The sequence below is a fragment of the Xenia sp. Carnegie-2017 genome, unplaced genomic scaffold (assembly GCF_021976095.1).
Source record: "Xenia sp. Carnegie-2017 unplaced genomic scaffold, XeniaSp_v1 HiC_scaffold_6, whole genome shotgun sequence".
NCBI lineage: Eukaryota > Metazoa > Cnidaria > Anthozoa > Malacalcyonacea > Xeniidae > Xenia > Xenia sp. Carnegie-2017.
The window spans coordinates 4,744,289-4,765,756 of NW_025813526.1; the positions used below are offsets into that span (position 1 = coordinate 4,744,289).

The 21,468-nt window shown below is 35.2% G+C and overlaps 2 protein-coding genes and 1 long non-coding RNA gene across 3 annotated transcripts; 1 reads left to right on the forward strand and 2 right to left on the reverse strand.

Moving 5' to 3' along the window:
* Positions 1-3,207: 3,207 nt before the first annotated feature.
* Positions 3,208-3,666, reverse strand: LOC124457549. The gene is made up of 2 exons (XR_006952655.1): positions 3,457-3,666; positions 3,208-3,363 (listed from the first exon to the last, which is right to left on the reverse strand). It is a non-coding gene; the product is annotated as an uncharacterized LOC124457549 (long non-coding RNA).
* Positions 3,667-4,016: 350 nt separating this feature from the next.
* On the forward strand, positions 4,017-4,783 carry LOC124456947. The gene is made up of 2 exons (XM_047007249.1): positions 4,017-4,188; positions 4,397-4,783. Exons 1-2 carry the CDS (start codon positions 4,029-4,031, stop codon positions 4,669-4,671), a joined length of 435 nt encoding a protein of 144 aa, XP_046863205.1. The 5' UTR covers positions 4,017-4,028; the 3' UTR covers positions 4,672-4,783.
* A 147-nt stretch (positions 4,784-4,930) lies between these two features.
* LOC124457548 (P2X purinoceptor 7-like) lies at positions 4,931-6,491 on the reverse strand. Its single transcript, XM_047007782.1, has 4 exons — positions 6,059-6,491; positions 5,772-5,987; positions 5,523-5,694; positions 4,931-4,990 (listed from the first exon to the last, which is right to left on the reverse strand). The coding sequence occupies exons 1-3, from the start codon at positions 6,238-6,240 to the stop codon at positions 5,529-5,531; spliced, it is 564 nt and encodes a 187-aa protein (XP_046863738.1). The 5' UTR covers positions 6,241-6,491; the 3' UTR covers positions 4,931-4,990; positions 5,523-5,528.
* Positions 6,492-21,468: the final 14,977 nt, after the last annotated feature.

Consider the following 21,468-nt stretch of genomic DNA (forward strand, 5'->3'; position numbering starts at 1 on the left):
TTTCAAATTATATATTATTTGAATTAAAGTATGATGATTCAGATAATAACTATATCACTAACGAAGAACTAGATATACTTCTGGACTTAAAATTTGAAGAAAATAATGAATTTAATGAAGAAAGTAAAAATAATAAAAGAGAATAGACAATGATTTATTAAATTTGTTGCAGAAATAAATTTAATTTCTTGTAAATAATATATTATATAGATATATATAAGTTATTAAAAAAATTTATGATTTCATTTATATTTTTTGTTGGTTGTGAAGTTCTCACTGATGAAATAATAAATTATGGCAAGTGTTAATGAAAATGTTATTGATAAGAATTACCATGTTGTAAGTAATAATTTGAATATGTTTCAAGCAGTTCTTTGAAATTTCACATTTTTAGAATTTAGACCTAATGATTTAAATCCCGAACCTGATGAAGCTTATGCAAAAAAAATTCGAATTCTAAATGTCAAAATCTGAATATGGCTTAATGAGAACTGATGACTTCGATATGAGTGGTAGAATAAAATTAATGGCCGGTTCCACTTTATATAATGATTCAAACATATGCATTTATCCAAGACCTTTAACTAGCATGTGGTGTAAATTTATACATTAATGATACTTTAGTAAATAATATTACTAATCGATATGATAGGATTTCATTTTTCAAAAGTATTTTATACACAACATATAATTCATGTGACAATTTAGTCAATGTGAACTTAGACATATTGGATGGAGCTGGAAAAATGGATGTTGTAGATAAAATTGCTGCAAATATGACTGCGAATGAGGAAGGTGATAAAAATGGAAAAAATGCACAAGTTATGCTTATAAATAATAAAAGTTGCAAAATTATAGATCAGCTTGATATGACTTTAATAAATGGTTATGGTAAAACAAGTTGGATTACGTCAGCTAGTAATTTGAAATTTAAATTTGCAAGAACAGAAAAACAAAATTATTTGATGGGTTTAGCTGCTGATAATCCTCAAAACTACCATATCCATCTTAGTGATTTAAGATTAAAGCTGGAATGTTAAACCAAATGATCAATTGAGTAAAGCAATAAATAATAAACTGATACAAGAAAATAAAGAGTGTCCTTATTTTGTAAACAATATGAGAGTTGTTACAAAAACTCCTACTGGATCCAAAGCAATTAACTGTTATGATGTATTCACAGGGGTCTACCATCAAGAATTTTTATAGATTTTCAAGATACAGCAAGATTTAACAGTTCATATCAAAATAATTGTAATTTATATAAATTATTAAATTTCAATATTTGTTGTGCAAGTACTAATCGTGCTGTAACACATGAGTATTATGGACGAAAAGAAGCATATTGCAGTTTAAAGAAAATTTTAAACAAAAAACTATTAAAAAATGAATTTTGATTATCCCTGATTTGAGACTGAATGTAGAATAATTGCATTTGATTTATCTCCTAATCAAGATCATTTTACCGAAGTTTTATCAACTCAAAATACAAGTTATTTTGGATTTGATATTAATTTAAAAACAGCAATAACTGCTTCACACATGGTTATATTTTCTGGAGAATTTAGAAATCAAATGAGTTATGGATATAAAATACCTATATATTTTGAATATCGATTTTAATTTTTTCATTATTGCTGTGTATTCAACATGATAAGAACAAAAAATTGTATATATTAAAAAGAAATAAAAATAAATTTAAAAGAAAAAATAGAAAAGTAATTGATATTGGTTTTCCTAAAAAAATTATACACATTGTTCCAGTAATAAATCCTATAAATCTATAATGGATGATACATAAAATAAAGAAAATGTAAATGAAGAGGGAAAATATGATATGGAAAATGAAGATAATATTAAAGAAGATATAGAAGAAATTGATAAAGATAAAAAAAATTTAAAGGTCACCTGAAATGCAAAATTCATATTTCTGTTTATTTGACATATAAAATGTATATATTGCGTAGACTATTCAAAGAAAATTTGAAAACAATCCCATGATTATTTTAAGAGATATCAACGTGTGAATTTGTGTTTTTTTTGAATAGAAGTAAAAAATATTCCGTCGGTTTATCGTCGGAAAGTACTCGGCGTGACGTAATAGTTGCCATTGACATTTCGCGCTAGAAAGCGGCAAATATGAATTCATAAATAAAGTTTGATTTTGATCGGCTATTTTAAGATGGTTTACTGTGTGGCATTTAACTGCAAAAACGGTTCTTCTAAGAACCAATCTAAGGCGGAAAAAGTTGGGTTTTTCAGTTTCCCCGCTAAAAATCCTTTACGCCAAGCATGGGTCGATAAGGTGAAAAGGAAAGATTGGAATCCTTCGAAAAGGTCAAAGCTCTGTTCGGCACACTTTGAAGCCTGCTGTTTTGTCCAAAACCCCATTGGAGACGCAATACCAACGATCTTCGACTATTCGAGGTCGAAAGTTGGTGATAAACGGAAACCGGAGGCAACTAGAAACGCGTATGCAAAGCGCAGAAAATTAGAGGTAAAGTCTTGTAGCCAAGCAGTTTTTAATGTAATTATAGTGCATTACTTTAAAAAAACGCATATACAATTCAGATAATAAACGAAGCTCTTGAGAACTCCGTGGAAAACATTGAGCAGCCTGACGAGGACGAAAATACATCAAAAACATGTTCGTTTTTTTTTTTGAGTGGACAACTGGACTCAAGAGATAAATGTAACATAAGTGACAATGGAACACAAACTGACAAAGTGGTAAGGGAATGCAATGCAGTTTTGTTTTGTGCAAAAGCCTAAACTGTTGCTTGATGATGTAGAAACGCAGACATGTAAAGTGTCAATCTGATATAAAAATACCAGTCGAAGCAAAAAGCAAACGCACTCAAACGAATGCACAAGTGACGTCTCAAGGTTAATTTTTTACATGAACTCAGCGGAAAATAAACATTTTGAAAAGTGTTTCCTTAATTATGTTATTCCGTTGCACAGGGACAGAAACCGAAATTATCACGACAAATGCAAGAAGCACTCAAACGGAGGGTAGTTTATCCGTAGATGAAAACGACAATGATGATGATTTCCTATCAGATGCTGAAATAAGCACTTCGGAAAACAACAGTACCGCAGATGAATATCTTAGTTTCAGCGAATTTGAATCGTCAGATGATGAAGCATCAATTGCTGAGTAAGTTAGTCTGCATCATTTTGAAATAAGATAACCCAAAACATAAGTTCATTTCAAGTATTTTACAGAGCAAGATAACATTCATATAAAAAATAAGTAATTTTTCCATGTTATAGGGAAAATGATGTTACTCAAAAAAAATATATAGTTTTTGACAGCTGTCTAAGAAAGTTGTTCTCTCAGTGTCGACACTGTGGTGGTCACTGCAAGATATCAACCAGAAGCATTGGAAGCATGGTGAACATCATCGCTAAATGCTCATGTGGCTTTCTTAATAATTGAAATAGTCAACCTACTCATAGTCAGATGCCATTGGGTAATCTCTTGCTATCTGCCAGTATTTTATTTAGTGGTAACAGCCCATCCAAAATCCTGCAATATTTTCAACAAGCAAATGTACAGTTCATTACTGAAAGGTGCTACAACTATATACAAAGTGGATATCTTATTCCAAGTGTTTTGAATGTTTGGAAAAAGCACCAGACTATTATGATGACAGAGCGTCAGGGAAAGCAGGTTGTTATTGGGGGTGATGGACGATGTGATTCACCAGGCTATTGTGCAAAATATTGCTCATACAGCTGCATGGATTTAGAAAGCAATAAAATTCTAGACACACAATTAGTTTAGGTAACTAGCTCAATTCATTAGTTTATAGTATTGTATTCAAAACAATATTGTATGCAAACACATTTTAGGAAATGTGTAATATGTACTTATACAACATGAATACAATGTGTGTAACTAAATCATGTGATATACACCAACATACATGCATACTTGCAGACATACATATCCCAAACACTGTACGATTTTATTTACATTAATATATCTATTACAGTCAAATGAAGTTGCAAATTCAGGGGCAATGGAATTGGAAGGACTGAAAAGATCTTTTAAACTTATTCAGTCACACAATCTTCAAGTGAGTCATCTTATCACAGACAGGCATTGCCAAGTTAAAAAATACATGAAAACCCAACAGCCAGGAGTGAAGCACTATTTTGATGTTTGGCATGTGGCAAAAGGTAAAATTAAGGCTACCAAAAGATGCTCAAAGTACAGCAATGGGTCTTAAAATAAAGTACTTCCTGATTTGATCAAAGAGTATCTTTATAATCATAAATTACCAAGTGATTAAGAGGTTTTAGAATTTTTCTAATTGCATTTAATTTCATGATATTTTGATCAATTATTGCTATGTTTTGCATTACAATTTTTTTAACCAATGTACAGTGTCTATTTTTTTCTACAAGTATCAAAAAAAAAAGGTAATGGCAGCCGGTAAGAAGAGTGGATGTAGATTGCTACTTGATTGGGCACAGTCAATATCTAACCATGTCTACTGGTGTGCTGCAAGTAGTGGTGGTGATGAGAAACTACTTAAGGCTAAATGGCTATCATTGCTGAATCACATTTGCAACATTCATGATGGTCATAGCGAATTATTTCCAAAATGTGAGCATGGTACTCTTGAGCCTCGCTTATGGATAAAGAAAGGTACAAATTAATCCTAAATGCTCTGGTATAAGACATAATAGTTATTTACAGTAATTGATACTTTCTTTATCAACAAACTTCAATTGCCAGCCAATGCCACAATGTGGTATTTGTCAACATATGACAAATGGGCACCATAAAATTTTCTATCTTTTTTCCAAGGATCTAGAGCATTTACTGAATTGGCATCGATAGTTGAAAGCAGGTATCTCATGAAAGATATTGGGAAGCTCAGCCATGAGAAACAAACATCAGCTCTTGAAGGTTTTCATCGAGTTGTTATACTATATGCACCAAAGCATACACATTTCTTTTACAAGGCAATGCAAGCTAGGTAAACAAACAATAAACAATGTTGTTTTCATACTGAAAATGATTGCAAGGTGGCACACTAAAAGTAAAATTAAATTTTTAGATTACTGATTGCTGCTCTCCATTTCAATGAAAATGGAAGTAAAGAACAAAGGCGTACAAAGAAAATGGGGAATTAATGTGGAAAGTGTCTCACCCCAAATCAAGACAGTCATGTGGAGTCATCAAAGGTGTTAAAATTGATAGTACTTATGGTAAGGACAAGTTTTAGCACTCAAAAGCCAAATAATTGTTCTACTGATGGTACATTTCTTGCACTTCTCAGTTTAATTCTTCTCCCCCTGTTTTACAGACTATGTGAAACAACTAATGGAGGAAGTGATAAGGTGCAGACATGCTAATTCCAGTTTAAACCAAGCAATTGCAACAGAAAGACAACAAAAAATACCAGATCCACTGACTAGTAGAGTTGAAAAAGTTGATAAAGTAACAGCAGTGCAACAACATACTTCACGATTCAATCTTAACTAAACTGAAGTCTAACACTCACAGGTATTTATAAATGCTGTGCATATTCAAAGCCTTTATATATGCCAGAAGGTGAAGGAAATGCTTTCCTTATTTCTTTAACAGCACAGGATGGTATAGGAAGTCGATATTTCTTGCCAAGCTTTCCATGTATCCATGCTGTCCATTGCCTATAGGCAGTGTAACGCAAAGTTCTGGGAAACAAAACAAAATCAAACATAAGCAAATTATTGTCGATATATGAGGAGATATCAAAAAAGCTGAAACTGACTCGGTTTCTGGAGCGTCTGGTATTGCCCCGTGATCGTGAACGAATACAACCATAGCTGTTCTCACGACTGTTTCGTTGATGCAGACCATGTGAAACTCTTGTTCTTCTGTGATGCATAAATGGTCACCATGAATTTTAGGGTCTGTCTTCGGTTCCTCATGGCAACAAATGCTTTCCCGGCCTGTTGTCATCGCCACACAGTGTCCACACTCACACCTGCCATTAAAATAAAGAAAAGAATTTTATGACGCGATCTGAAATGTTAATCATGAAAAAAAGCAACGCACCAGTTTGTATTTCCAATCCTGTGAGTATATTCGTCAGATGAGCTGTCCGTTGACGACGACGAAGACAGATCTTCGTCAGTTTCAACATTATTGCTACTAGCTAGCGGTTCAAACATGTAAGGCTGGACCTCCGTAGCAATATATTCGATGTCAAATTCGACTTCTTCCTCCGTTGAAGACATCGAGATAAACACGCATTAATAGTAGCAGCAACAACAAAAAGAAAATTGGCAAAATTTAATTTTTACTGCTACTGGCTGCACTGAGCAAAAACATGCAATGGCAACTATTACGTCAAACTCGCCCCAGCTTGGGTAATTCAAATTCGCTCGCGCTATTTGAATTCGGCCTTCGGAAATCGTCAATGTCATGAATTCAGAAGACCATATCTCATAAAATATAAAACATTGGACTTTCAAATTTAGCGAATAGGCTAATCATTAGTTAAGCTTTCATATGAAGCAAAGTTATATCAAGCATTTCAGGTGACCTTTAAGTAAAGACAAAAATAATGGTGAATATTGTGATTTTCAAAATAATTTTGACGAGTTAATTGATGAAGAAAAATTTGATACTGATGATGATAATTAGAGTGAAGAAATAAATTAGAAAATTAAATGAGACTTACCTGAAGTCGAAGTTTCATTGAAATTCTTTGAGTTACTGTTCAGGAACTAGGAAGTCATCTGAGATAGAGCACACGATATCAAGATCAGTTGTATTTGACATCATTTGAAAAGAAGTAAGTTAGTAGTTTGGTGGGTGACTTCCTAGTTCCTGATCAGTAACTCATAGAATTTCAATCAAACTTCAACTTCAGGTAAGTCTCGTTTAATTTTCTAATTGTATTTCGTCACTGTTCTACATCACTAGGAAGTCATGTGAGATTTTAAAGCAATGTGGAAATGAGCAATAACTAATAACAAAATAATATAATTGAAATTTCACATTTCATGTCTCACAAATGGCAGAAAGTAGATCATTGCCAAAGTTCTTCGCCTCAATTGGTTTATTATAAAATGTTTGAAAAGTTTGTTCATTACGCCATGTAGCTGCATTCATAATAGTGTTTATAGAAATATTCAATGCGTTTGCTGCAAAAGTTGATGCATTTCTAGTACTGTGTGCACTGTAAACCTCAGTATTTATACCAGCATCCTTTAACACATATTTTAACCATCGGGAAATGGTCGCTGAAGTGACCGAATGATAAGGTTTTTGATAGCTCAATAGGAGTTGTCTTGCACCATTTCGTATGGGTGCAGTGGCATTTAGATAATGGGACAAGTAATTGATACACATAATCCAGGCTCTGGTGGATATGCCCGAAATTCTAAAGGAGCAGCATGCGTACCAGGTTTACATGTTTTGAGCAGTTGGTGCACATGAAATCTATTCGATCTTGTTTCTTCTCCATATGAGATATATCCAATGCATGAAGTGTTTGGCATCGCTGACCAGATAATAAAGCTAAAAGCATTACTGTTTTTAGCGTTAATGATTTCAAACTGAGATTTTTTGGAGGGTGGAGATTTCGTAAATATTTGAATACCAGACCATGGCATATCTGCGAAGAGCTGGTCTTGCAACAAATACATAACAAAGCTATAACAAAGCTAAGAACGAGTGGATATGCACCAAACGAGATGCCACTTTGTAGCATTATGATAGTAGATAAGGTGCTCCTTGCAGTATTAATACCACGGTAGGATAAACCTTCCTGGTATAATTTTGTAAGAAAATTAATGCCCTCTTCTACAGAGGACGCGACAGGATCGTTATTGTTTGCATTGCAATATTGTCGGTTATCGTTAAAATGTAACCGTTAAGGTATGTAGAACATTGTTCTTGGTACCGGTCCGCCAAGACTGCTGGATGATTTGAGAAGCTTCTCGTGAAACGCCTCAATCATAGAGAAGTTCCCCGATAAATGACAAAGTAGTAGCTCCAGTTTTGTATGGAGAGGGTGGATTGATCCGGAGAGCTGGAAGAGTTAAGGTCATTCTTCCTCTAGGTAAAACAACAGGGTGTGCTATTACCATCTGCATTAAAGCTGGCCATCAACTTTGTGTTGGCCAGTTAAAGACTAAAACTGGTCCTGTGCGTTTATCTTGTACTATTTTTTGTAACACTTGCGAAATTATGCTAAAAGTCGGGAATGCATAAAATGTATAATTGCCCACGATATCGTAAAGGCGTTGACAGCTATAGCATACAGGTCAGGTTGGCATGAAACATAGGGTTTCACATGATTATTCAACCTTGATGCAAACAAAATAATGTTCGCAGTTACATCTAGTTTTTGAATGGCACACCTAAACAGAGTCTTGTTCAACTGCTATTCTGTTTCTCTGCATGATATTCTAGATTCTCGATCCGCAGTGACATTTTGTAATCCTGGAATGTGTGCTGCTGTCAACCAAATATCATACAAAATGCAGCAGTTCCAGACATTGCATGTCAACTTGTGAATAGACCTTGAGTGGCATGTGCCCATTTGATTAATGCAAGCTACAGTGGTAGTATTATCAATTAATACTTTAACATGCTCACCTTTTAGTTCTGAAGAAAACGACTCAAGGGCAAACAATACCTCAAGAATTTCCAAATAATTTATGATTTGACGCCTCCAAGGGCGTCCAGTTACCCCCAGCACATGCACCATTTAGGGAGCAGCCCAACCCTATCAATGACGCATCTGCTGTTAGGCATATGCTAGGTTCATTGTTAGTAATTTGCCTGTAAGTCGTGCATATTGATGACTGCCACCATCGTAAATCATGTATCGCCTCTGAAGACAGGGTCATTGTCTTGTCAAAATTACCCTGGTTTAACTTAAGGGCATCGCTTTTATCCACTTCCAGCCAGCGATAATGCAACTGACTGTACATTAGGCCCAGGAGACTCGAAGTTAGAGTACCCAAAACCCGAGAAACATCCCTTATTTTTGGGTGAGAGCTCATGACACATGCATTTTATCTTCTCAGCTCGTTCTGTCATCACAGATATTTGCATAAGAACAGAGTTAAGTCGGAAACCCAAAAAAGTAATTACTTGTGAGGGATCTAAAACTGACTTGTCTGGATGTACATAATACCCCACTTTACTAAATAAGCAGATGGTATTATGAATATTCCAAACACATGAAGCATATGTGTCGGATGTCAGTCAAGTATCTTCAATAAATCCAACTGAAGTATGTCCTTTTTGATGTAAACTTGAAAAAACAGGTTTGAGAGTTTTGTAAATTTTCGTGGGCAGATGGCTAGGCCATTATGAAAACAGACAAATTTACATAGTTTCCCTCTACCAAAATTTGAGAAATTTTTGATATGCTAGGTGAATAGGTACAGAATAGTAAGCATCTTTGAGATCAATGGATGCCATGAAACAATTTGGTTTCATAAGCCTAATAGCTGACCAAACACATTCCATTTTAAAATGGTGATATCTGACATGCCTGTTTAAGGATTTCAGATTAAGAATCATGCAAAAAGAACCGTTTTTTGGGGGCAAGTGAAGATTGGACATACAAATTCCCCTGATTCAGGGTGAGAAATCTGCAAAATGCCTTTTTTGCATAATTTGCTTATTTCTAAATCAATATTGTTCATTTCAACCTCAGGTAGCTGTATTTGCTTGGGTAAAGCTCTTTGAATCGGAATTGTATCAAATTCAATTTTTTGTCCAGACACTGTCTCTAAGATTTCCTTATCAGAGGTGAGTGTTTCCCATGTACTTAAAAAATTTGATATGCTGCCAGCCTGATCGGTCTCCAAGCTTTTATTCAAATACGCTATTAGCGTGGGTACAAAAGAAGAATAATGGTTTACCTGTAAAGTCTTAAAATTTCTTAAAATTTCAGTGTTTTCTACTTGCGATCGTTCATTGTGTCCGATCTTTTCTTCCCGAATTGGTTTCTCTTTGACCAATTGGGGGTTTTGCCCTGATGATGGGATAAAAAAGGGTGCCATTGTCGTTTCCCTTGTTTGGAATGTTGCTGCCAAGTGGTGTTAGAAGAGCTTGTTGTCGCATTGCCAATCTTGTTGGATGTGCAAATGTGATTAATTTGGGTTTGAAATTCATCTCCAAACAAATATTTTGTAATGGGAACATGCGATGTGCATAAAGTACTAAATTCTCGATGGAGATTGGGAAGTATAGCGTCACTTCGTCGTTGAGACAATTGAAAACTTACATGTCCCAAGATCGCTATGATATCAGCGTTCATATGAACAAGAGATCAACAGATCATTGGTGGTTTGTGCTGCCATATGACCGACATTTGTCAGGGCTGATTGAATGGAACTCAATTGTAAATCACACCCTCTAGCTGTGCGGTCTAATATTCCCCAAATTTCGTGGTTTACCTTAGTTACAATAAGGCGATCACAGTTCTTAGGCCTAAAATTTTTAGCCTGCTTTTCTTTCAATTGCTCCTCACTCAGCTTATTTAGCCAACGTTGGTTAATAATTGATGCGAGCTTCTGGTTGACGATTGGTGAAGTTTCTCAGTTTCGTCTAGAGTCTTCCAGCAACGGGTCCACTGATTAGTTGTGCTGCTTCAGAATTGCGCTTGGTCAAAGGTTCTTCGTTTTGTGCCAACAAGACTTCACAATCTGCCTCATGCCCTGATCCAGGGATTAAAGCACTTGCTTTCCTCTTATGAGTAGATTCTACTGTAGAGGATACTGACGTTTGCTTCATTAACCAGAGTCATTCACTCATTGCTTCACTCATCCTACAAATGGCAGTTGCCGCTTTCAAATTCTTTAATGTGACTTGCACTTCTTCTATTTCTTCCATCATGTCATCTTGTTCATCGTGTTCAGCAAAACACAGGAGTGCTGCTTCATCTCCGACATCATCCCTTGTCTTATACTCTTCACTTGTAGAAGCCATAATTCAAAAAATTTGTAATATAGTATGGAAAGGAACCTTTTGTAACTGATCACTGTGAAATCTACGCTCGAAGTGATCTTGATAACGCGCGCTCTATCTCACATGACTTCCTAGTGACATAGAACAGTGATGAAATAGAATCCATATCATTAAAAAATGTTAATTAGAAGTTTAAAACAAAAACATAGTGACAATATAAAACATTTATTATGTGAAGATGTTCCAACAGGATATTTATTAGAAGATACTTATAACATAATTATTAGTAATGGTAAACGATAGTGTTGAGAAATTTGGTCTTGTTGACACAAGTCAAATAAATAAATTATTAGCAGAATATAAGAGAAGACGTAACGAAAATGATTTGATTAATGGAATAACTAATAATACAAAAAGATATGAAGTAATAAAAGCATACAATATATTGAAAAAGAAAGAAAAAATTAAAAAAACGGGTATTTAATTAATTTTTTTTATTAAAGAGATGATTTAAGAAGGGCTGAAAATGAGGAAGTTGTAGATACAAATGATATGATGGGGATACTTTAAATATAGATGGTGGTGGTACTCCCTATAAAACACCAATAATAATTATTTCAATGAAACCATTGAAATATTTACAAAGCGTTTGTTCGCCCACCATAATTCTTTTCAAAGTCTCAGTCGCCACAACTTTACTAATGTCCTAAACCTCGCAGTTAAGAATTGTTGTTTTTTATTTAACGGTCATCTATACCACCAAGTTGATGGCGTTGCTAACATATTCCTGTCGTTCCATGAAGAAATATGGCTCAAAAATTGTCCCTCTCACTTTAAACCCTTGCTTTATAGAAGATACGTTGTTGATTGTTTTCTCCTTTTTCATAGTGCTGACCATGTGCAACACTTTCTTACCTATCTAACCCACAAACACCCCAATACTAAGTTTACGAGTGGAATCGAACACAATGGAAAACTTTCATTTCTTGACATCACTATTCTTCACGTCCATATACAGAAAGCCTACGTTCACTGGTCTTTTTACTAATTTTCACAGCTTCTTCATCCCACCAAAATATAAACACAGTATAATATTATGAAAACTTCCATACTGAAATCGAAAAAGCACGCAGATTAATTACTTCCAATTCATTTCCCTGTCACATATTTGATCACTGTGTAAAAATGTTTCTTGACAAAGTCTTTCAACCCAAAGCACATGTTCATACTGTACCCAAAAAAATAGGTATATATTATATAATAATTTCAATGCAGCAAGCATACGCTTGTCCAGAGATATACTACTTTTTAATTATTGTGCAGTGGTGAAAAAAGAACTTTCACAAAATTTTATATGCATATTAAAGCAGAACTTTTGTTTAAATTTTAAATATTAAAGCATGATAACATATTTGACCCGAATACTTAATGATGACATGTGCGAACCAAAAACTTAATGATGACATGTATGAACTAAATACTTAATGATGACATGTATGAACCAAATACTCAATGATGACATGTATGAACCAAATACTTAATGATGCCATGTATGAACTGAATACTTAATGATGACATGAATGAACTGATGTAAGTGTTTAATAGACAAGATTACACACGAAATACTCGCTGGGAAAGGTTTATTTGAAAGAATTTGATGGAGCACAACTGCAAAAACTTGCGGGGTTTCCTTATCTTTTGACGGAATGCCATTCATATCTGCTTGTGGCCTGCATTATCAGTGTCACCAAGATGAAGATATTGATGAACACACAAAGCTAAATAGACAGAGAGCTATAGAAATGAAAGAGGTATAAATTAATGCATATATTAGTGCAACAGTGCAACATGATGATAATTCTGTTTACGTAAAATAAAAAAAATATTTTCGGAATCATGATCACACCTTTCGGAAACATCGTACGTTATTAGTCTTCAAAAAAACTAAGATGTCCCAGCAAAGTCAAGTTTTTAAAGTGGTACTATGACGAAAATTTTGCCTCTTGTTTTTTTTTCATAGATTAATAGTGCATGTAAAAAAATGTCTTCTGGCGAAATTTTACCGCAATGTATTTCATGCTGCTCGAGTTACGTAGCGATAAAACTTGAACTTTAAGAGCCGCCATTAAAATGCGCCATATTTGAATTTTCAAGTAGGAAGGTGCTTGTGACGTCATAGTCTTAACTCGCAGCTGTTTACAATATAACACTATATACAAATAGAGATTTAAAAGGTTGTATAACTCAATTTTTTTAACATGCTTTCAACACGCTGTGTCGTGCAAGATTGCAGTAATAAGTCTGATAGAAGTACAGGCATTTCATTACATAAAAGCCCAAACGGCGAGTCTTTGAGAAGAATTTGGGTTAAATTTGTTCAGACGAAGCGCGCAAATTTTAATCCGAGTTCGCGCGAAATTCGATTTATGATTTGTTCGAATCCCTTCTCGGATGATTGTTTTGAGCGTTTATTCCATTTGGGTGGTATGACTAGACGGCACAAACCTGGTGCCGTACCTACTATTTGGAAGAAATCACAAACACCAACAACGTCAAGAGAGCGGCTTCAGGTTAGCACAAGTTGCAATTATTATATACTTACATATATTGCAGATGATAAATTTTCACAATTTGAGAGAACCAATAATACATCCAGGCAAACTTTCAATATATAATATACATTTATACTAAGGTTTTAAAGGAAATACAAAATGAAGTGTCTGTATCATGCGATGACCTTTGGTCTTTAAACCTAACGAAGCTGCTTGAAGAACAAATTCGTTCAGGCAAACTTCGTTAAAGCAAGGGTGATCCAAAATGCATTTCCTTTCATCGATTTCGAACTGATACATTTTACCACGGCATTGCTTTATTTCCATGCAGCATGGGCACTCTTGAGGGTTGACAACAAGATCCAACGAACAATGGCCACATTCATTTCCAATGTGCGCTTCTTGCCGTGTTAAGACTATGACGTCACAGACGTTTGCTGATTGCAAATATTCAAAATGGCCGATTTTATTGGCCGACATGAAAATTAGACATTTCAAATGTTCATAACTCCCTCGTTATATTATTATTTTTGCTTACATTTTACGAAAGCAATAATTGATATGTGTTTAAACTATTGAATGCTAAAATCGATGATTTTTTAACGTTAAGTTTTCGTCATAGAACCACTTTAAGAATTCTGAAATTTCCTGAATATGCGTTAAGAAGTCATTGTTATATGCATCGTAAGGCGGTGTATAGTTCTAAAACAAATGCTCTCTCAGATAAGTAGGTCATTTTGTCCATTTTTGTAACAATTCCAGGTGGAAGTAAGTGGCGATGAAAAAAACCAGACAGAAAAATGAGAACGGCAAGTTCTATTTTAAAAAATGATCTGTCAGCTGGGAAGAAAGTCAATGTGATGGATCTCTTTCTGCTAAAACTTCCTAAGGTAAACAGTCATATGTTTCATATAACACAAGGCGAGGTACAGTGCTATTAACACTTTTTGCCGACCATATCCATTCTCTACTAAAGAATTAATATGGGTTGATAATGTCAATTCTGTGTGACAAAATTGCTAATAGGAAATTGAATAACTATATTGACCTTTTATAGGAAGCAGAATTTCACTAGCCAATCCTTCCTCAAATTGTAAATAAAGTAAGAGAAATGGATGTTATGGGGGTTCGAAGTGACACAGAAGTCCGATGTCATTTGAGAAATTTTGTCAAAACGGAATTGTTTTGTGGGCAAGAACCACCATCTGAATTAAGTCCACGGTATTATCCAAGAGATAATGATATACGAAATATATTAAACACTTCACGTATTGGGAAATATATTAAACACTTCACGTATTGGGAAAAAAAGGCAGATGATGACCAATTAAATTTGCAAATTAAATGCGATGAATGGAGTGAAGCTTTCCCAAAAGATTTTATATTTTGTCAGGTAACGTCAAAGTTAAACTTTTAAGGCGGATCTCCACTAGACGGAAAAAGTCGCGGCGGGCTGTATGGAGAATTTTTGCGCGGCGGAATTGAAAACACATCTCCACGTTGAAAGCACTGAGCATCATGGCTGCAATAAATTTACGACTTTTGTTATTGCTCCGCAGAAAACATTTATTTCGATATCTTTGGTGTAGAAGAAAAATGCTAGGCTTGTCAAAAAAGCAAAAAAAGAAGGTTCTGGGTCCGACGGCTTTACGAGGAACGGAAGGAGAAAGGTGAATATTACAATCTTGTGAAAGATCTCAAGCTCTACGATCAACTAATGTTCTTCAAATATTTTCGTATGTCTCCAAAAACATATGAGAAACTTCTTGGATACGTAGCTAGTGATTTTACAAAATGTATGACAAAAATACGTGAACCTATTGGTCCAGATGAACGACTTTCAATAACTTTACGATATCTTACTACTGGTGATGCACATACTACAATAAGTGGCAACTATTGAATGAGTTCCACCACTGTTGGGAGAATCATCAATGAAACTTGTGATGCCCTGTGGAATAGGTTGTGTGAACAAAAATACATAAAAGCTCCAAGAACTGAAAATGAATGGAATAATATTGCCAAAGAATTCGAGAACCGGTGGAATTTTCAAAACTGCATTGGTGCAATTGATTGGAAACATGTTGTTATGTTTGCACCTGCAGGCTTGGCATCTGTATACTTCAATTACAAGAAAAATCACAGTATAGTTTTGTTGGCCGTTTGCGATGCAACATATAAATTCACTCTTGTTGATATTGGAGATAGTGGAAGGCAGAGTGATGGCAGAGTCTACAATAATAGCCACATGGGATATGCAATTGAACATAAGAAATTAAGCATTCCAAACGATTGCTTAATAACATCTTCTGATAAAGTATTGCCTTATGTTTTTGTGGCAGATGATGCATTTGGCTGAAAAAGGCACATGATGAAACCTTATCCATTTACTAATCTATCAACTGATAAGCTAATTTTTAACTACAGGTTGAGTTGAGCCCGCCGAGTGACTTTCGTTTAGAGCGTTTTCTTGCTTCAGATGGTTCTGATGATGTGTCGGAACTACATGCACTTGGTGGAGATGGTGCAACAGCATTGATTAAGTTTGGTGAAGAAGAAATGAAACTTTGATGATTGGTATGAGTTGACAAACTATTGTCAATGACATCTGGATGAACAATATTGCTGTCTGTCGCCTTATTTTCTGTTTTCTCATGTAAAAATTTCATCAAGTTGAAGTATTTACAAGTAGGCAGTGTTGTGTAAGCTGCACCTGACCTGGTTAGAGCCTTTCTTCGATCAAGACATCTTTTCAAGTTATCTTTTAGATTCTTCAATGTCTTCTGCAAAAATAAAACTGAAAGAAAATAATCAAATTCACTTAAATATTCCTAGTCACTGCTATCACAAAGGTAGTAACTAAACTATCATGACATGTGCCATAAATATTCATATTAAAATGTAGCCAAGCACTCACCATCTTTTTGAAATAACACAGCCAATTGTTTCCAAGCATTAACTTTCATATTTCTATCCTTGTAACTATGGTCGTTTATATCCCACAAACAACGAAATTTCCTAACAGCCTCGATGAAGATTTCTTTATCAAAATCGAGAAGAACTTGACTTTCTGCACTTGAATTGTCGTTAGCTTGGAATAATCCTCCTTCCGACTCAAAAACTTCCAATTGAATCTCAGTAGAATTTTCACACGTAAAGTCAGCCATCTTGGTTGTATTTTGTGCTGATTCATCAGAAGCAAACGACGTTTTTATTGGTTCTTTCTTTAGCGAAAAAATGTCGAGCCTCGAATAGTAGAAATGGTTCCTACTATTCGTACAGCGATGTGAAGTGATAATTTTCCGCCGCGACTTTTTCCGTCTAATGGAGATCCGCCTTTAAAGGGTAAGATATTATGGAAAATATTAACCCTGCATGGGTTTAAAAAACGATATAAACAGTTTCACAACTATTTTTCCTTTGAATGCCTCTGTTTCAAATAAACTATGCTGACATGTACTTATTCTCTTTTTTTTAGCTTTTGAAAGAAAATGGTCTGGAGAAGAGGAAGTTTCTTTTTGTATGTCTTGTTGGATGAAGCACTTATTATTGCATTATGAGAACGAAATGTATTTAATGGATGCCACTTATCGCACATGTAGGTAATACAAAATACCTTATTTTCTTGTCACTTGGAAAGTTAATGTTTTAAAGTTTTCCAATTCGCATCTCTTGAGGTATGCACTACCGTTGTTTTTCTTATGTGTCCGATCAAATGTTTGTTACATCGTTGTTGCTGTCTTCATATCCCAATATGAGGACATGGATTTCATATCAGAAGTCCTGAACATCATCAGTCAAGAGAATCCTAATCTGTGAAAACCTAAAAACATAATGGTTGATTTTTCATTAGCTCAAATTGGAGCAATCAAACAGTGTTTTCCTAGTACGACGAAACAAAGCAATGGCCTTTTTTGACGAACTTACTTAATGAATGGGTTTTTTTTGGGTTAGAAACACACATTCATGTTTGCGATTTTCATCGAGAGAAGGCGTGGAACGAATGGATTAATAAGCGCAGTGATAGAACGTATCTTTACAAACATGAGCTATTACAACTCCTGCGAAATATTGCAAATAGCACAAGTCAAATCGCATTACAGAAAACATCGATTATCATTAAAAAACAAGTCTTTATCTCCAAAAAAGAAACAAATTTCAAAGTGTAGGTCACAATCTGCTTTGCCAAAATGAAAATGCAAGAGGTGTCCAGGTAAACGAGTGGGAAGAGCAGCTGAGTTAAAAAGTGAAACAATTGAAGTACTTGAAGAGAAGCTTGAAAAAGAAGAGAAGCATGAGAAATGCAAATTACAAGTAATTGTAGAGCAACTAGCAAAAAAGATGAAACTGAACAACAATGAGAAAATTGAAAATTCTGAGGAGTGTTGGGTAGATATTCAAAGAATAAAGTTGTGTCATATGCTCAGAAAGACATGCTTCTAAATTTAAATGGATGGCTTTCAGATGACTATATTGATGCAGAACAGAAATTAATATGTGATCTTGGTACAGGAGTGGGAGGTCTGAACACAGTTGTAGCAGCACATACAGTAACAAACTCATAAAATATTCCTGAAAATATCACCCAAGCAATTCAATGTCACAATATTGGTCACCGCTGGGTGGTTTCTACATCCATGACTGGTGAAATAGTAGTCTTTGAATCTATGAGTACCAACCTGAACTCATCATTAAAAAGGCTACTCCAGATTGTTTACAAAAACCTTCAAGAACAGGATGGTTCTTTAAATGTCAAAGTGATTCTCCAACAACATCAAAAAGGATCATTATATTGTGGTCTTTTTGCGTTGGCAAATGGTGTTGCTTTGGCTAATGGTGTGAACCCTTGCTCTGTTACCTGGCTGCAGGAGAAAATGCATCTGCATCTGGTCAAATGCTTCGAAGAACAAAAAATCCAGATGTTTCCCCACATTGAGAATGCAATGCAAACCTGCCAATCAAAAAATTATATTCTGTGAGAATATAGTAATTGTAAGCATCTAACATAAAAATAATCATGTATTGCTTCACTTTTGTTTGCAAACATCTACACTGTAATTTCTCAAATTGGAGCCCCTTGACAAATCATGTATGTATATATCTGAAATTTGTATCAAGTGTTTAATGTCATTGCTATGTGTTAAGTAGAAAACAATGTAAAAAAGGAAGCTTAGAAATAAATAGTTTATTGCATGGTGTTAATAGATTTTAAAGCAGTTATCCCTTGCTAAGTTCCAATATAGTAATAAAATTTTTTTTGAAACTCCCTTAAAATTAGTTTGAATATCAATTAAATCTAATTGTCATGCCCTTCCTCATGAAGTTGAGTAAAATCAGTAGGCAAGGTAAAGTTCTGCCTTCTATTTCTTTGATTTTCATGGACATAAAAATTTGGCAATACACTTTGTGAGCTCATTTGTGGAAAACCATTGCCATAAAATGCAGGTTGTGGTAGCTGTTGTTGATGCTGTGTATGAAGAATGTTTTCCATCATTTGAAAGCAACTTGTCATTGCAGTGGCCATTTTATCCATACTTGTTGTCATCTTCTTTGCTTCACTTATAAATTCGTTGTGAAGGGTCTCACCTTGCTCAAGCCGCTTTCACTTTAGTTGCAAGTCTTCTTTTAAGAAATGTAGCTGCTGTGATTCCAGAGATTTTTTGCCTCCCATTTTTCCCACGCACCGTTGATTAAGAAATCTTTTCACACCTATCACTTCTCCCTAAGTTTGCAGAATCTTTGGATGTGACTGGGTATTCAGTAGATGCCAAAGGTTCATCATCATCATGCGCTCACCTTCAATACTGTTGGTTGCAGGAGCACCAGTCCAAATATAATTGCACAAATCGAAGAAAGTCATGATATACTCTCCCAGTCCTTGCCCTCGTATATACAGTTTGATGCAAAAACTTCACACACTCCAGCAACAGTTCCACTTCACTATCTGTCCAAAAAAGGCATGTCTTCCTTGCATAGTATTTGAATTGCCGGCCATTGTTGTTATTACTAACACATGCAAGAAAGCACGCGAATAGAAACAGTAGCGCAGCTAAAGAATCCGGTCGTGTGAACAGGGCCTTAATTACACGTATGTTTAAAACTAGGATTGGCTATTTCCTCTGATTTTTGTGGATAATTCTAGACAAAATATTGTGCACTCTTTATGTACGTCAGTATACAATAGTATGGACGTGTATAACCCGACTAAGTGTAAATGACATACCTATAAAGGTTTTTATTGATAAAACAATTTCCACAAATACATGTTCAGATTTTGGGTTATGAACATTCTACAAATTTTGAACGATGTCTTAATACGAGATGTAAAAACTGTAAAATTAATAACTAAATATTTTGCTGCGTACGTTTGCCAGTGTAATTTTAGCAAAGCTTCTTTAAAATATTTCACGAGTTTGTTGAACCTGCGTCCGTGTTGCATGCCGCATAATCAAAGAGATGTATTAATATTTAATTATTGTTCTTTTGCAGTATGTGTTTTAAATCTACTATTCTAAGGGGCTGATTACATGGAGCATTTTCAACCTTGGGTTGAACTGAACCCTTTTAAGTGAGTTGAAATTTCAGCCCAGTCTTAATACGAAACATTTGTTATACCAAACGTGCGATTATATGGCAAATTTTCAACCCAGTGCTTAGTTCAACCCCGGGGCTGAAATTTCAACCCTGTTTCTGCAAATCGAGTTGAAATTTCAACCCAGTGCTGAGTTCAACACTGGGTTGAAAGTTACGCCATGTAATTGTTTTCAACCCAGGGCCGAGATATTTGAGCATGCGTAGTCTGATTGTTGTCTTTAGCAAAATGGAGGAGACGATACACGAGGATCTGGAAAATAAGGAAGAACTTCTAAATACAATCACTTATCGCGAAAGAAGATTTCGTTGGGACAAGGATGACAAAATGGAGAGCTTGATACGCTGTTTGGCCAACTATAAAAGCCAAATGGAGTTTCAAAACTTGGATTTCTATGCTGATAAAGTCCGATTATACGAAGCAATACGCGTGGAAATGGCGAGAATATATGCTGATGACCCGACCCAGTTTGGTCCGCCATCTGTTACAACTCATCCAATATTTGGCTTGAAAGATGATGTCCTTAGTGAGGAGCAAAAAAAAGAGAAAAAAACCCTACGAGTTGCGCAAGATCATGATAAAAAACTTGTAAAGAAAGGATATCAGCGTGTCCATGAAAAACTGAAAGAAATTCGACATAACTTCTCTGTTGCTGTAACTAGTGGATGTCGCAGTGGTAGCGGAAAAATTGTGTTACAATTTTATGATGAACTGGTGAAGATATGGGGAGGTTCTCCGGCGACAGAGCCATTGAAATGTGGAACTTTCACTGAGGAAGTTAATGCCACCAATGCAAAAGAGCAGGATGATGTAATTTTTCCTACTTCTCTTTCCCCATCAGAAAGCCTGAATGATGAGAACAATGATGTTTCATTAGACGACTGTTTGGACCTGGACAGTGGTACAAGAAAACGGAAGGCAATGGCAATGGTTCCAAGATTAATTGACAACAAAAGAAAGCATCTTGAACGACAGTTAAGTGCTGCCCAGCGTGACCAGCTCCTGTTAAAGGAGGCCAAAGAAGATGCACAATTCAGGAAAGACATGACTGATGCAATAAAGCAGTCTGATGTAACCTTTGCCACAGCAATGCAGCAAATGAGTCAATCTATTGCCCAAGTTGCCCAATCAATGCAAATGATGACTCAGGTATGTGCACAGAAAAACAACCATCTACAAGGCATGCCCTATAGTCCTAATCCTTACCATGTTCCTGGTCACATGCCTAATGCAACATTCCACAATAATTATGGTACTTGCCAATTCGATTTTGAAGATCATTGCTCCCGGAAAATTGACAATGACAATCAAAATGCATAAAACTGTTTTACTTATGAAACTCTTTAACAACAGTGAATATTGCCTTTCTGTAAAGATGCATGCAA

Bases quoted from the DNA above. Each gene is read 5' to 3' on its own strand.
- LOC124456947 (XM_047007249.1), top strand. From the start codon at position 4,029: ATGGAATTGGAAGGACTGAAAAGATCTTTTAAACTTATTCAGTCACAC. The intron at 4,189-4,396 runs GTAAAATTAAGG...ACCAATGTACAG, and splicing joins TGTTTGGCATGTGGCAAAAG to TGTCTATTTTTTTCTACAAG.
- LOC124457548 (XM_047007782.1), bottom strand. From the start codon at position 6,240: ATGTCTTCAACGGAGGAAGAAGTCGAATTTGACATCGAATATATTGCT. The intron at 5,988-6,058 runs GTGCGTTGCTTT...TTTTAATGGCAG, and splicing joins AGGATTGGAAATACAAACTG to GTGTGAGTGTGGACACTGTG. The intron at 5,695-5,771 runs GTCAGTTTCAGC...TTTGTTTCCCAG, and splicing joins CCAGACGCTCCAGAAACCGA to AACTTTGCGTTACACTGCCT.